Source organism: Arachis ipaensis, chromosome B6, assembly GCF_059453495.1.
Source record: "Arachis ipaensis isolate K30076 ecotype BB chromosome B6, ASM5945349v1, whole genome shotgun sequence".
Classification (NCBI taxonomy): Eukaryota; Viridiplantae; Streptophyta; class Magnoliopsida; order Fabales; family Fabaceae; genus Arachis; species Arachis ipaensis.
Genome location: NC_142441.1, coordinates 129,713,774 through 129,731,167, shown reverse-complemented (window position 1 = coordinate 129,731,167; position 17,394 = coordinate 129,713,774). Strand labels below are relative to the sequence as shown.

The 17,394-nt window shown below is 33.6% G+C and overlaps 1 protein-coding gene across 1 annotated transcript; it reads left to right on the top strand.

Annotated features, from left to right (window-relative positions):
- Window positions 1-694: 694 nt before the first annotated feature.
- On the top strand, window positions 695-11,806 carry LOC107604902 (uncharacterized). Its single transcript, XM_016306616.3, has 13 exons — window positions 695-1,195; window positions 1,630-1,779; window positions 2,131-2,301; window positions 2,648-2,791; window positions 3,490-3,595; window positions 3,718-3,866; window positions 4,095-4,220; window positions 5,454-5,597; window positions 5,884-5,971; window positions 6,730-7,103; window positions 7,435-7,758; window positions 9,730-9,960; window positions 11,297-11,806. Exons 1-13 carry the CDS (start codon window positions 911-913, stop codon window positions 11,429-11,431), a joined length of 2,427 nt encoding a protein of 808 aa, XP_016162102.1. The 5' UTR covers window positions 695-910; the 3' UTR covers window positions 11,432-11,806.
- The last annotated feature ends 5,588 nt before the right edge of the window (window positions 11,807-17,394 follow it).

The following is a 17,394-nucleotide window of genomic DNA, read 5'->3' as shown; positions in this document are numbered from 1 at the left end:
GTATGTGTAGCAAGCCCGTATTTTTTATCTTTAAATTTTTAAAAATTTAAGAAACTTAGGATACGAAATTTAAAATTAAAAACTAATTAAAAAAATTAATTGACTAAAAAAATTGGCTTTAATTAAATTTAAAAGAAAAAAATTAGTACAATTTCTATTTTTCTTTGGCTCATTGTATATACATTTTCTTTCCTTCCTTTATACTATGTTTGATTTGATAGAAAATGAATGAAAAAATAAAAATAAAAAATAAATAAAAAATAATATTTTTTTATTTAGTTATCAAAAAAATTAATTTTTTTTGTGAGTCTCACTAAAAAAATGTTCTTTCCATTACAAACAAAAAAAACAAAAAAAAAATACTATATTTTTGTATTTCTAATTATATCTTTATTTATATTATTATTAACAGTTATTAATATAAATTTAGTTTTAATATATTATTATAATAAAAATTCATATTAAAACATTATATATATTAAATAAATAATTTAAATTAAATATATAAAATTATAATATTTTATAATATTTATAAATATAATAAAATATAAATAAAAAATATTAATATAATTTTATATTATTATAATTTTTTTTATATTTTTTTATCCAAATATTTTTTTAATTTTTTTACCATCTATTTTTTTATTCACACAAATAATTCAACTTTTTTTTTTTATTTTCTTTCCTCTTGTTCTCTTTCCTCTCGTATTCTTTCCAACATCCACATAAAGTGTTAGTGGTTCGTACACTAAGTCACTAACTAAGAGGGTACAATTACAACACATCACTTCAAACTTCGCCAAACACCACCACCACCACCAGTTTGGCCCGCATTGCTCCAAATTCTCTACATTTTCTCTCTCTCTCTCTCTCTCTCTCTGTCTCTCTCCACAAGGGGAGACGGACCGCCATGGACGCCGCATCGACGCTCGTCTCCTGCCGAATCGATTCCTTCCCTCGCCGTCGCTCACTCTCACACCACCACCATTCGCCATCATGGAGCAGTAAGCTCCGTCCGCTTCGCCTCCACTCCAACCGTGTTTTCATCGTCTCCGCGGAGGCTAAACAGGCTATAACCGCTCAATCAACCACCATCAACGATTCGTCGTCCAGGTCTCCCCCACTGAGCAGTGCAGTCAATGGTTCGTCATCTAGGTTTACTCCGACTGGCAGCACCGTCAACGGCGGATCAACGGTGACACTTTTGATCCTGATCCTGATTTTCGTTTTTGTTTTTATTAATGTTCCATTTCTGTTTTTTTTTTTTTCTGAAGATTTTGTCAAAGAAATAGTGAGATAAAGAACTTTGGATTGAAATCAGGATTTTTTAGGGGAAAAAGTTTGAAAATAGTGAAAATAATAAACTAAAATTCTGTTTTCTGTTTTATCTCTTCCTTAACAAAATACTGAAAGTAGAAAAATACTAAAAATGAAATAATTTTTTCGTTTTTGTTATTTAGTTCACAAAACCATGAAATCATGAACCAGGAGAAGTAATGCAGGAAATAAAAACACGAAAGCATGATTCAGTTATCTTTCTTTTTGCATGTCTTTTATTTCGATTGTTTGTTGAGTTGATGGAACACGTGAGTTAACGACTTTGAGTGTGTGGGTTTTGTTGGATGGCAGAGAATTGGAGATGTTTCAAAGGAGATAAAGCGAATGAGAGCACAAATGGAAGAAGACGAACAGTTAGCGACTCTGATGAGAGGCCTTCGTGGACAGAACCTGAAGGACTCGTTGTTTGCTGCGGATGATGTTGAGCTACGTCTTGTTGAGGTATTCAAAATTATCTGAATCTTATAGTATTTAATTTTATTATTATTATTGTTATTATTATTTAAAATTTAGTGAACTTGTTTGTGATTACTAGTTGACAGCAGTTATGGACTTATGGTGCATTAACATTAATACATTAGCATCAAACTGATATGTATTTGCTTTAAAAATTGTTTTATGATATATTTGGAGTTTATCTCTATGTTGGCTGTCATTCCTTTATGCTCATTTTCATTTTAGTGTTTAATTTTTCCGTTTTTCCCTTTTTGGATAAAGTGTGTGCCTTTTGTTTTTTATAAACGAGTATCAGATTTGATTGTAATTGGAACTTTGTATTCTATATTGGTGTAGGTGGATGAAAGTAGTGAGTTTTTGCCTTTAGTGTATGATCCCCCAAGTATTTCTGCATATTGGGGAAAACGTCCACGTGCTGTTGCTACACGCATTGTGCAGTTACTTTCTGTTGCTGGAGGTTTCCTTTCGCGCATTGCTTCGGATGTGATTAAGAAGAAGGTTAAGGAGGTAATTCCTTAATATCCAGAAAGGCTTCATAGCTTACTCTTCATTCCAGAGTGTTTTATTCCACTCTCTTTTATTTTTTTTTATGTTTAGTTTTTTAAATAATAAAAACTAAGAAGTGTTTGCTTTTATGAAATGACTGAATGAGTTATTTTATAATTATTTTAACTTCATACAAAAGTAGTTTACTAGTTGGTACTGTAGAACCTAGGGCTTGAACATGTATCTCTGTATGGGTATACGTGTCGCTTTCCATATATTCCTATCTACTTTTTACAATGCAACTTTTGAGTTTACATTGTGAATTTGTGATTATTCATTTTTGCTCTTTCCAATTTTCTATAACCAGAACGAAGTTGCTAGAGCAATTGAATTGCGTGAAATTGTTACATCTTTGGGTCCAGCGTACATAAAACTTGGGCAAGCGTTGAGCATTAGACCTGATATACTATCACCTGTAGCAATGACAGAACTGCAGAAACTTTGTGATAAAGTAAGCTTGTTGCTCTTGCTCCCTTTGCTTTATTTCACCATTCTGCATAATCCATCTCTATGTGAGTCTGAGAAAAGTTCATAATTTGATATGCAGACAAGTGTGATTTATTGATTAATATATGTTTTTTCTCCATATACATAGTGTTCATTTTTCAATTTTGTTCAATATAAAAGCAAAATTTAATGTGGTCCATGTACACGCAATTGTTTATTAGTAATTCTTGTTGTGTGGTGCTGCTTTGAAGTTTTCAGCTTGGCATGAAGCTACTGTAAAGTGTTGGGACCAAATTAAAATTAGTGTTGGGTTCAAAATAAATAAATAAATAAATTTGGTCTGTCCCTGTAAGTGACACTCATTTTTTCTTAGTTGCTCCTTATATTTCACAATAAAGAAGTTTCACATTATCACAAATAGGAATCAAAATTATATTTCCTATTTATTTTAGAAAAATGAAACAGTTGTGCTGGTTGCATCTAATATTTATGTTCTATTTTCATAAGCAGTTTACTGGGCCGTTTTCTTTGTCTAAATTAGAATCATGATCCAACATACAAGAATTAATTTTGAAATTGTAAATAGTGAAAATTATTAGCAGTTACACCATGACATTATGATTTCTAATACTGAATTATTCCTTTTGCTAAGGTTTGTTTTCTTTTTTGATGGGGTTGTGGGGGAATTCTGTAAATGTCAAGGTTCCTTCATTTCCAGATGATATAGCTATGGCTCTAATTGAGGAGGAGCTTGGTCAACCATGGCAAAATATCTATTCTGAACTATCAACATCTCCCATTGCTGCTGGTAGCTCTCCAGACAACCAATTAGCTATAGTAATTTCATTGTAGAAAAAGTATAGTCTCTCTTTGCTAGTTTTTTAAGTTTATTTATCAGGAGGTATTAATCCTTTTGTTAAATCTTTGCAGCTTCTCTTGGACAGGTATATAAGGGCCGCCTGAAGGAAAACGGGGACTTGGTGGCTGTTAAAGTACAAAGACCTTTTGTTCTTGAGACAGTCACAATTGATTTATTCATTATTAGGAAGCTAGGTTTGGCTCTTCGAAAGTTTCCACAGGTAAGTTTAATTATTGTGAGGAGAGACTTGAAGTTGTATTTGTCAATTGAAATTGAATTAATTTGAACATTTAAATAGTGATGTTGGTAATGCAAGCTAATTGCTTATTACAGATGTCCTCCATACCCAAAATAAACTTTTTTATAAGGACCAAAACCAAAACACGGGTATTTTATAGAGAACAAAAATTTTATTTAAGCCTTTATTTTATTATTTTGTACATTATAGGTCTCAATAGACGTTGTTGGGTTGGTTGATGAGTGGGCTGCTCGATTCTTTGAAGAGCTAGACTATGTGAATGAAGGTGAAAATGGAAATCGTTTTGCTGAAATGATGAGGAAAGACCTACCACAGGTAAGGATGATTACTTAAAGTTAATTTTCGCCCACTCTCTATATTTTCCTCTTGTTTTTTATATATTAAAGAAAAATGAATTGCATATAAAACATGGTTGGTATTTCCACAATCTAAGTTTGGTTTTGATTCAAGTATGATATATGGGTAAATCAGATGGTTGAATGAGAGGTAACCATTCTTTTTTAATACAACAATTATCCTAGCTCATGAGACAAGATTGTCTCACGGAATGTAACACACTGCAGACCAAATGAAGTTTTATAGGTCCCCAAGGACCAAGTAACACCCACTGAAACAACAAAAGCAAGGGGAATAAATATATTTAGATAGAAGACAATGCATTAGATTAATATGACTTGAAGACTGAATAAAAGAAACCCTTCCTGCCATCTAAGTTTCTAGTAAGTTTCTTACACTAGGGAAGAAACTTAAAGTTGTCTCCCAGAATGAGACCAAAGAGTACAAGGAGGTTATTTAAAATCTTAACTTTCCATTCTAGTAAAATATGAATGCATGTACTACAGAGTTTTGCTTTTATTTCCAAGTGACACTGTGCAATTAACTAAATGATAAAATAGCTATAAGAAAAGCATTCATGTGTATGCTTGATGGGGAGAATATTTAATTATTTCCTATGTTTTCCTAGAGATGTTTGAACTGTCTATGGATATGAAATGTGGATATAGCTATACATGCATACATGGTGGAATGCTGTAGTGGGTACATGATTCTTTTGGAGTTTTAGTCTGTTATTGTTTTCTCTGTGTGTAGTCTGCCATCTGAATTGAAGTTGTCTTTTATGTGGTGGCATAAAAGTTAACGATAGAAAGTAAGGCTGAGTTTTATCATATATCATAATAAATTCATAATGTGATTTTATTTGAGGATGTAATCCAAAACACTACCCTAATCACCAAAGCCCTAGATAGTGGATACATATATGCCTAACAAATGGGTGATCAAACTGAGAATGTAAGGTTAGATTTTTAGTTCATTAAGTCAAGATTTTTTATAACTAAGATATTATGGTACATTGTTTATATGTAGAATGTTTTCGTCAATATTTATTTACAGTATAATGTTTCATAAATTTGAAGAAACACAATAAACGTGCCTATCTTCATAACATGCTTGTCAAAGGTTTTATCATACGTGGGAGTTCTATCCGAATACTTTTTACATGAATGGTCACTAGATCTCGGCTACTTCTTCTGATAGTTCTAGTTTCAGGTTGTGATACCAAGAACCTACAGTAAATATACATCAAGGAGGGTTCTTACTACAGAGTGGATTGACGGAGAGAAGTTGTCACAAAGCACGGAAAGCGATGTTGGAGAGCTAGTTAATGTTGGAGTCATCTGTTATCTAAAGCAGGTAGTTTCACTTTTTTTTTTTTTTTTTTTATATCTTTTTGGTTTAAAAAGAATTATAGAATGTTTTATTTTATTGTTTTTGATGTCAATTCCAATCATATTGTTTTATCTCTGAACCCTTTACTGAATAAAATATTTAATGTAAAAATTATGCATTAATGAACATGTGATTGTATAATAAAATGATGATAAAAATGTATGTGGTATAGTATTAGAAGAGTTCTTCTAGGAATCATTGATGTAAGTAATTACTACATATTTATCTCTTCATTTTTATTTTATTTCAGCTGCTTGATACTGGATTTTTTCATGCTGATCCACACCCGGGAAATTTGATCCGCACTCCAGATGGAAAGCTCGCTATACTTGACTTTGGTAAGAATATTTTTTTTTGGGTATCTGAATATTGTATAGTTGTAGATTATTTTTCTCAGACGATGCCAATATTATAGACATAGGTGTGGCTTTTACTTTATGAAATATATGTTGAAAATGTGAACTAATTTTGCTTTTAAGAACCACCACCGCAACAACAAGGCCTTGTTCCACACTAGGAGAGATTGAGTACATGGATCAAACAATGCCATTGTGTCTTGTCATGAATTATTTATAAACTAAACATATTTATGCTTAATTCTCTTTGATAAGCTCATTATGGAGTTATATTTCTCATATTACTGTTGCAGAACCAATTCTCCTCAGACCTCCATGTTATAGGACACTATGTTATCATTTGATTTACGTAACTAATTCAAGATGGAAAAATATCATTTTGAGAATTTAAAGATGGAATAGTGAGAATAGTATTTTTCCGTATCATACATATTAATATTATTTTTTTTTGGAGAAAGGGGGGTGGTCGATGTTCTTGTTAAGGGTATGTTTGGGTGGGGAGGTAAGTGGAGCCACTAATGTGGCAATGAAGCTTTCTTTTCTTAATCATAGCTTTTTTTGGTTTCTCACCTGAATATTATAGCTATGATGTAATTGGAATAATTTTTAAACATGTGTATCTCTTGTTCCATGGTTCATTATATTGCCTTAATCCTTCATGCTACTCTTTATATATGCAAGTAGATGTTTCAATATGTGAATCATTGTGGTAAATGATCAAATTATTTTCTTGTACCTAGGGCTTGTTACAAAATTGACTGATGATCAAAAGTATGGAATGATTGAAGCAATTTCTCATCTCATCCATCGGGATTACCCAGCTATAGTTAAAGACTTTGTTAAACTCGGTTTCATTCCTGATGGCGTCAATTTAGAGCCAATCTTGCCAGTTTTAGCCAAGGTCTTCGATCAGGCCTTAGAAGGTGGAGGAGCAAAGAACATCAATTTTCAAGAGCTTGCATCAGATTTGGCTCAGATTACCTTTGATTATCCATTTAGGATACCCCCATACTTTGCCCTGATAATTAGGGCTATTGGGGTGCTAGAGGGGATTGCCTTAGTAGGAAATTCGGATTTTGCCATTGTTGATGAGGCCTACCCTTATATTGCTCAGGTATAATCTTCTGCTTAGTGACTGTTTTGAAATAAAGGGTGGATATCTTTTCCATTTGCATGTGTCCTAGTTCTAGAGCACGCACAAATTTCGAGTGGAGCACATTGAAGGAATGATTATGTTAATTTTATGGAATTCATCGAATTTGATTTCGTTACACCCATCATGCATGGAAGTTATTTACTGAAACAAAATTGGAATTTGACAGTTTAGTTCATAGCTTTGAATGCTAAACCAATAGGATTTTCTGTTACTGGTGACTTAGCTTGTCCTACTGCTACACTAGATTCTTCTGATTAATCTATACTAATGTCCATCGTTTCATTGATAGAGGCTCCTTACGGATGAATCCCCTCGGCTAAGGAATGCTTTACGTTACACTATATATGGTAAATCTGGAGTTTTTGATGCTGAAAGATTTATTGATGTCATGCAAGCCTTTGAGAATTTTATTACTGCTGCCAAAAGTGGAGGTGGAGAGAGTCTGAATGGGGAAATGGCTGAACTTGGGGTGCTTACTAGTCAATCACAGTTTCTCTTGCCCGGTTTCCAGTCTGCAATTCCTCAATCACAGCAGCCACTGCAAACAAGGGCAGCTTTGGCCTTTTTGCTGTCTGATAGGGGAAACTTTTTCCGAGAATTTCTTCTGGATGAGGTACTCTCTCTATAAGTATTTAAGAAGCTTTTGTTATAACTTCTATCTTATAACTTCTTATAACTTCAAATGACTTTTTAAGATGCAAATTGATTTAATTATTCTTTGCATTTTAGAGCCGAGTACCAAATATCTCTCGACCATGTTTATTAAACAAGTACGCTAAATGGCGTGATATACAAATTACTTGAAATTAATAGTATTGGATGTATTAAGTTGTTGCATATCTTTGTATAACTGGCGGAAATCAAGGGAGCTAAATGGTAGAAATCATCCGACGATTTTGCGGATAGGTTTCATGTTATTTCTCTATGCTTAAAAAATATTTCTCCTGGGGAAGAAATAATTATTTCCAAACATATGATTCCTTAGGCCATTTGATAAATGAATTCAAAACAAATGAAACTAGATTAATAGGCTCGTTGACTTTTAGCAAGTTCAGCTAACCCGTCGTATATCAATGTCTTGCCAAGCCTCTTGTGGTCTTTCAGTATGTTACAAGTTTTAGATTAGTAATGACAAGGGTCCATCTGGTGCCCAGTTGCCTCATTATAATTTTCATCAGGGGAACGAACCTCTGTTGTTTAAATAGATACAGTTTCTATCCAAAATTTAATAAAAAAGAAAAATAAAATACCAATTACATGGATAGTTACTTGGAAAAAGGGGCATGTTAGAATATGTGTGAATAAATGAGTTATGATATTATATCCTTATAGGATCCGTTATGATATGGTAGTTAATTGTGTATATCCTGTGATTATGTATTGAATCCCCGTTTCTCTCATCTCACATTAAACAGGACAAAATGTCAACACTTGAATGCATTGAATCTGTAAATATTTCAAAATATATAATTTGATTGTGCAAAGCTTATGCTTGCTTAGTTAAATCTAATTAGCATTTTAATTGATGATGACAAATTTATGTTTAATGAAACATTAGCAGGGCTCTTAATCCCGTGATGTAATCTCATGTAGTCGTAACTATCTATTATAATATATAAAAGGAGAGACCAAAGTAGTGTTTAAGAAGCTAATGATACCAAAGATTTTACATTTTCTATGAATTTGCCATGTCAACACTAAACTTAGTTTGTTGCAACATAGAGAACAGAATCTATCTATATAATCACATTTAGAATATCATAGTAAAAAGCATTTATGCAACTAACCTATCATCAATTTTATAATTTCTCACATTAATTTCTTCAATTATATAGAAGATATTAGTTCATATCAAAGGTCTAAATTCTAATATTGCATGTTCTATTTGTTGAGTAAATTTGATATACATATGAAAATTATATGAAAGAAGAAATCAAAGTAGTACTAAAGTAAGCAAATGATACTTAAGCTTTATGTAACCAACCTATCATCAATTTCATAATTTCTCACATTAAATTCTTCAGATAAGAGGAAATCAACAAATGTTTAAATAGTTGACCTGAAACTCTGCAAATAGCTGAACTTGAAAATGAAATAAAAATAATTAGTTATGACTTTATTTTTTTATTATGCTTGAAATATTGTTTTATTGATGTTCCTCTCCTCCTGCTCAATTTGATTTGTCATTGTTAGACCCTTTTCTGTAACTATTCTGGTTCATTGGCTGCAATGCATCCAGGTGATTGATTTTTGCTCGGCAGTGGCTAGTGTTGAATAACATCCCTTATACATAATAAATACTTGATAGGAGTCAAGTAGCCAACTTGGATCATCAATTCCTCTTACCCTGAACTAAAAGAGGCTTCTTGTTGTCCAAAAGGCTTATATAGTGTTTTCATCTCATTTACATTTATTTTTCATATCATACTGTTTTTTAGATGATTCATTGCATATTGTTTGTCAGTGCCATGATGAACTATTTTCTATATTTTGTGAAATTTGTCATATTTATGGGTAGTTTGAATCAGTGCTACTTTCTGACTTCTGTGCATTTGGTGATCCACGTTATTGCCTGTGAATGCAGATTGTCAAAGGCATTGATGCACTTACAAGAGAACAACTCGTAAGAATAATATCCCCACTCGGATTTCAGAATGCGGCCCCGGTTTTCAGTATGGTACCTACCATTGGACCCTTTAAGACGACAGCACTTATACCCACCATAACCGAAGAGGATGAAGTCATACTGAATAATGTCCAGAAAGTGGTGGAGTTCTTGACTGCTGGAAGCTCACTATCAAGGACGTCTGGTCAGGTAATGAATAACGAATTTCACTATCGAGAACTTTGTTGTGTGCCTTTTTTTTTTTCTCTCTTAATAGACAAGTATATTGTTTTTCAAAAATGTTATCAACACTATAAATCAGCCACCAAATAAGTCATTACGTATTTGTGTATATTTAGGGTCTCATTCACATTTTTCTAACAGTGATTTTGACCAAAATAATCAAACTTCTCACCGGAAAAATCAACTTTTTTGTAGCTGAATATTCAAACTTCTTTCATAATAGCATAATCAAACTTTTTATGAACACTAATCAGCAACCATTATACTTTTATACTTTTTATTCATATGTTGATTATGAATATGTAGTCACTTCGTATTTCTTATGTATTCCTATACGGGTGGGTGGATGGCTGATTGATGGTTGATTTTTTGTTTATAGATAGCATTGATTTTTCCCTCAACTAAAAATGGTCCAAAGCATGGATTACCAATTGAATGCGCCCATATTCCATTATGATGAATCAAAATCTAAATCAATTATGTAGTTTTTTAGATGATTGGTTTTACCCCTAACCAAGACTTCATAATTGATTATGGGTCCAAATCAATTATATGACACAATTTTTCACTTTTCCAATTTAGTTATTGATTATGGGTGTCAATATATTTAAAAAAGAAAATTATCAAATAGATTTAGTTACCAATTCGGTACTTAAAAGATTCGGACACTGACAAAAAAGTTCCTGAAAGATGTTATTGACAAAATAGCCTCTGAATGATTTGAAAATGCGACAAAAATAACCAATAAATATGATATTTTTTATAAGTGATAAAAAAAACTTCCATTATTTGGCAAATGATTTATCCATTTGATCCAAATTTTTGTGGCAACATTTTGAATAAATATGTAGAAGGTGCACAAAAAATTCGAAGCGAAAAAATTCGATCTTTAGATTTTTGTTTTTATTTTTCAAAGAAGGTCATTCACAATGAACTTTTTTTTAAAAAATTCACTTAACACATAAAATTACCAAATTTTAAGGATGAAAAGATTTTATTTTTCTAATAATATCTGCAAAACATTACATCAAAATCTGATCTCTAAAGTCGTTTTTTAGAATATATATTGAATTTCTAGGTTTTTGTCCCGAGAACTTATCATTAGCATCTTTTGGGGTTATTTTTGTCAGTGTAGTAAACTTTCGGCTACCATTTTGATAGTTTACTCTTGTTAAATATAAATCACTTTACTTCAAAATCAATTCTCAAAAAGTTAAATGAAACAATTTTTTTTCTCTTTTGGTGTCTAACACAATCAATTTAATTATTCATTGTCTTTGTTGTTTTGGGGGAATGGCAACAGGTACTCAATGTCCCTCAGATTATCCAAGACCTGCTCCCTGTGTTGCCCGGCATCTCGGCTAAAGTGCTTCCTGAAATTGTTAGCAGATTATCTTCTCGGGTATTAGCACGAGTGATACGTGATTCCTTTTTGTAAGAGAACTCTATCAACCTCACCTTAAGGCCCCACAATTGTGTATATTATGACAGAATGTACAAACAACTATACGTGTGTATAAGTAACCCAATATTTCATATATCTCTTGCTCTTGGTTGCTGAAAGCTATTTGTAAGACACTCACCAAATCTTCTATACTGAATCATTTTTAATATATAGATAGGGGAAGCATCCCACATAGTTCTCATGATAGAAATCATAGAATGATATGATGCAAGATTTATTACTCTGTATCGAAGTACCCACAATTAGAATCAAATTTGAAAGGGTACTATCTATCTGTAATTATTCGTTTGTATCTTCTATTCTGTATCATATTGTACTCCTTCATTAGTGGAAAGTGTTTCATCTCTAGCTGCACAGGTGTCGATGATAAATTAGCTTTTCAATCACTTTTAGACTTGTAAATCTAATATCGTATTGCAGTTGAATTTATTTAAATGCATTAATAATTTTGGAGCTGCTAAATAATATCCAAATTCAAAAATGCTAAGTATATATCAAAATTAGTTGTCATGTATTTGTGTATAAGTATATCTGTAATTACATTTATTTTAAATATGTATTTATATTTTATTGTATATTTTATATTAGTAATTGATTTTGGTGTATATTAATGCATGATTGATCCCAATTATGGTAAAATTCCTAGTGAACTTATATCAGAAGCTGGGATGGAATCGTCTAATATTAATATTAAGTTGTTTAGATTATTGAGTTAATTTCTAAAGGAGTAATCAAATCGAGTTCATTTGATTGTAGATTTAACCTTTCACGATTTTTCTCATCTTCATCTCCTTCACAATTATTTTTCGATTTTTATCCTGGTGCTCCATCATTCTTCTTGCTGCGATAATTCTATCTCTTCACTTGATGAGAACGCGTTTGCTTCTTCACTTTTGTTCTCGTTAGAAGCATGCAGTTCTAATCACGAGTTCTGAGAAGCTGTCTAGAATTGCTTTCATTCTTCAAAGATTCATAGCGAATTCAGTTACTTCATCTTTCTTTTTCACGATTCCAAATCTGTTTTTCCTTTTTTCATCTAATTAACCTGGTTTGATACTCGTCACTCAGCAACTCGCTGAAAACAATTACCATTCATGGAGTTATGTAATGTGAAAGGCTCTCAATGCCAAGTGAAAACTTGGATTCATCACCGGTTCGATTCCGAACCAGATTCGGACATTGAGCTAGAGAAATTTGAGAATTGCCAATGTGTCAACGATGTGATAAGTACGTGGATTCTTAATTCGGTTTCCAAAAAAGAGATTGCAACATCTCTAGGTTACACGGATTCTGCTCAAGAACTGTGGAATGACCTCAAAGGATGATTTCAACAGGGTAATGACTTCCTCAAAGAATGAATTCAACATGGTAATGACCTGCGTGTGTTCGAGTTGAAGCGCGAATTAATGAATCTTCACCAAGAAGCTCTATCAATTTCTCGGTACTTTACCAAGATTAAAGTTCTTTGGGAAGAACTGAACTCATATCGACCAGTACAGTGTAATTGTGAAGATGCTCATGCATTGGAAGAGTTCCTCCGAGCTGAGTATGCGCACTGTTTCTTGATAGGTTTTAGATGAATCCTACTCTCAAATCCGTGGCCAGATCCTTCTCATGGATCCTCTACGCAATTAACATCACAAGAAGAAAAGCATCGAGCTATTGGAGCTTCCTCCTCTCAAAACCAGGTAGCTTTCTTTGCCAGATACCCACAATCTCTTCAGACTCAAGGCAGAGGCAGAGGTTTAATGCGAAAAGATAAGCCTTTTTGCTTTCATTGTGGACTCTATGGACATTTGGATTTCCACCAAACTATGGCAAAGGAAGAGGAGTGAAACCTTTTGTACATCATGTTTCAACACCTCAGAGTCAAGATCAAAATATCAATTCAGCCACACAACTTTCTCCTACACAGAACCAACAACTCCTTAGTTTGTGGAATAATCCGAATATTCAAGAGATTTCATTAAATGCCGTTATAGAGATCAGCACCCCATCAGGTATTGTTCTCAACACCTCAATATCAAGGTCAAATTTATCCAAAGATGCCTGGATTCTAGACAGTTGAGATATAACACCCTAATATTCGAATCCTTATACTCGAGTCATAAGTCAATGATATTATGGTAGTACAACTCTCAGGTGGATTATAATACATACATAAATATAGAATTGAAGGGAAGTATAAATCGAGAAGCCTGAAAATAGTGAAAATAAAATCGCATAGTCGTATCACTCACGTATCGACAAAAGAAGATAAATCGTGAAGTCAAAAACGTTATACAGATAAAGCCGTAGGAAAGAATAAGATAAAACAAAATATAGATATATATGATATAAATAAATAGTCTCTAGTCGCGACCCGTGAAGTTTAGGCCGACTAGGTTACAAAATAAAAACAGTTTGACAACATTAAGTCCTATCTCTCCCAAAATATATATAAGGCCTCTATAGGCAAGTACCAAGTATAAAATATAAGTTTTTTAAAATAAAAGGGGAGAGATTCTAAGCAAAATGTAAAGCAGAGAATACAAAGGTCTTCGCCATCTCTCAGATGAACCACAGCTCACTGCTGAGCATCTGGACTTGCATCTGAAAAACAAGATATATATATACGGAATGAGACCCCCCGATCCATGGGTTCCCAGTATGGTAAAAGTGCCAAATAAATACAATGCGCTATAATAAAAACTCACTAAGCATCCTAAACTTCCTTTCATCAATTACTCACCCTAGTTTCTCACTAATCCACGAATTAGGTAACTATTCTAAGGGATACCAAGTCTAGCCAATTCCCCATCTTTCCAAACCTCTTAACACTCAATTCAGAACAAACTATAACCAGTAATTCGAACTTGATACCTCAATACTAATAGTCTCATTCTCTACCTAGAGCAAGTGAAATCACTTCACTGCGTCTACCTAGGGAGCTTAAATTATCTCATTTAATAGCCATTATCATTATTCAATTATATCATCAACTCATCTTATCAAGAACATCCCTCAGCGTCAACTGACACCAGCATAAGGGACATCTCAGTTGTACAAACACAAGAAATGCAGACAAGTAAAACACAAGTAGATTCAAGTAAGGCAAATAGCATATAAGCACATAGTATGTCATATTCAATTAGGCAAACCAAGTACAAACAAGCAAACCTAAACAAATCAAACATATACAAATGATGAATGCTTACCCTATGGCCGATGATATCATCTGTCGGTTACATAGCTAACCCGACATGTCCGGTAGCTAACTCGGACATAGTCCTCTCTGTTGTCTACTCGCTATATATAGCATAGCCTCGCAGGGTGAGTGCCCTGTATACCTCGCAAAATTAATACTCTGTATATCTTGCAGGGTGAGTGTCATGTACACCTCGCAGCCAGAGGGAAAGTCTTGTAGGGTTGAGTGCCCTACACACCTCGCAAAGTTAAGTGCTCCGTACACCTCGCAGAGTCAAGTGCTCTGTACACCTCGCAGGCTTTAAACTTGTATCTGTTCTTAAACTCATTACTCGTCTCGCAGGGTGAGTGCACTGTACACCTCACAGGCTTTAAACTTTATCTCTTTATTTATAACCACAATAATTAGGGAAAATTCTCAACCACGACTCATCTATTTATCCCGGGATATAGTGCCCGTCACACTTCTGAAACCTCATCTCATCAGAACCTCTACTTATGCCATTCTCGACATAATTTCAATCCACACTTAGTGCGTTCATCATAAGTTCAAGCCACACTTAGTTCCCTTTCACTTCGATTCATTAATTCACTCTTTAGGTCTTGTTCTTAGCTCCTCTATACTTAATTTTACCGGCTCTATAATCTTGTCAACATTTATAAAAGTTTGGGAGGCTAAAAGAATGGTTAAAATACTTAAAAATACACTTTTCAAAAATCTATGAATCTCGCGTACACATGCAGGTAGCTCGCGTATGCAAGCAATGAAAATTGCGGGTGTCACGTATGCGAGATTTGGTCGTGTACGCGAGGCTTCAATTTCGGCACTCTCGCGTACGCATGCCTCCTTCCGCGTGCACGAGGCCATGTGACAGATCCCAATGCTCGCGTCGCGTGGCACCCTCGCGTACCCGAGTCTTGCAGAAAGGGTAAAAAGTTGCTAAGTATTAAAAACCTGTTTTTGACCCCAATTTTCAAAGCTTCATAACTTTTTCCACAAAATTTTTTTTTTCAACCATTCTTGAACCATTGGAAAGATCGTTGAATGAACTTTCATAAAAATCTAGTTTTGAAGAATTTCCAACTCTGAGGATTGAGTTACGGACTGTCGAAGTTGGTCAAAAATGAATTTTTACCTAAAAACAGAAATCACCAATTTTTCCAAGGTTCACAAGCCAAATTCATTTTTCATCTATCAAACTAACCCCAAACCAATCAAATTCACCAATTTACACTCAACCAAGTTTCAAACCGATCTCATCTACATAATCCAACCCAATTTCATCACATTCCACTGCTAAATTCCTAAATCCTCAATATTCAACAACCCTTCCATTTATTTACACATTCAATATTCAATATCCATTCAATCTCATATGACATCACACAATACACACATCAACTCACCTTTCTTACCTCTTCCGGCCTCTGGCCCAAAATTCACGGCCTCCAGCCCAAAATTCATCAATCAATATATATATATATATAAACATACATGTATAACTCACAATCCACACAATTCACTATCCAACATTAACTCCAACAACATACAAATTATGCACTATTACACTAACATCATCCAAGCCTTCAAATACCACAACATATCATCTACGCTTATCAAACTCATCCAAATACATGATTCAAACATAATCCTAAGGGCATTTAACCTAGGAATCCTCATCACATCACACAGTACTTAAATGAAACTTAAACCGTACCTCTTGGAAATCAAATTTAAGCTCTCACTTGGGAGTTTCCACTAAAACTCATCTCCAAGATCCACCAAAAACTTTCACAAGCAAGATTCAAGTTCCAAAAGTGTACCCAATACTATAATATACACATTACATACATACATCAACTTAGGGCTCACTAAATATCATAAATTACAAGGATTAGAGGGTTTCTTACCTTAACCCACAAAATTGATTGATGGATTTCACCAATGGCTCACACTATAGCACTCCTAAACAACCAAAACCACAAGATTTCCTCAAAACCCAAACCAAATTCAAAATACAGGAGGAAAAACGAAACTGGGTAGATATCATTAAGAAACTCACCACAATACCTAAATATAATTGAAGAGGAGGAGAAGAGCGACGCGTGGCCAAAAACGGCTCGTCAATCAGAGCTCCGTAGAGAAAGTTATGGTGATTTAAAGTTGGTGGTGCCTAGGGTTTCATTTCTCCACTCTCTTCTCTCTTCACTACCGAACATCTCTCTCAAAATTGGGGATAATGGTTTGTTTTGTGCTGAAATGAGTTCTTATATAGTGTGGGCTTGGGTCCATTTGGGCCCGGTTCACTCGGTTTAACCCGTTGGTCCAATTTTGGACCAAAATCTCTAAGATTGGCGTTTTAAACCGTATTTTAAATATTTCTATCTTTCCAAATTATAAATTCTCAATTCTTGACCTTATTCACTTCAATTTAATTTTCTCAGCTGCAGTACCGAACAGATCTCAGCCGGTACTACCGGTCAAATTTTTATTGCGCGTTTTTACGCAAAAAACTATGTTTTCTGACTTAGAAAAATCCACTGAGTCCAAATTTCATATTTAAATTATCAAATTTCTATTGCTAAATTTTCTAACAATATTCGCTTATATTTAATTTATATTTAATTAACTACAGCTTGACCGGGTTTTTACATCCTACCCACCGTATTTAAAATTTTGCCCTCAAAATTTGGTTCACAGAAGGAAATAAAACTTGACTAAGTCACCATTTGGAAATATCCTCAAATTC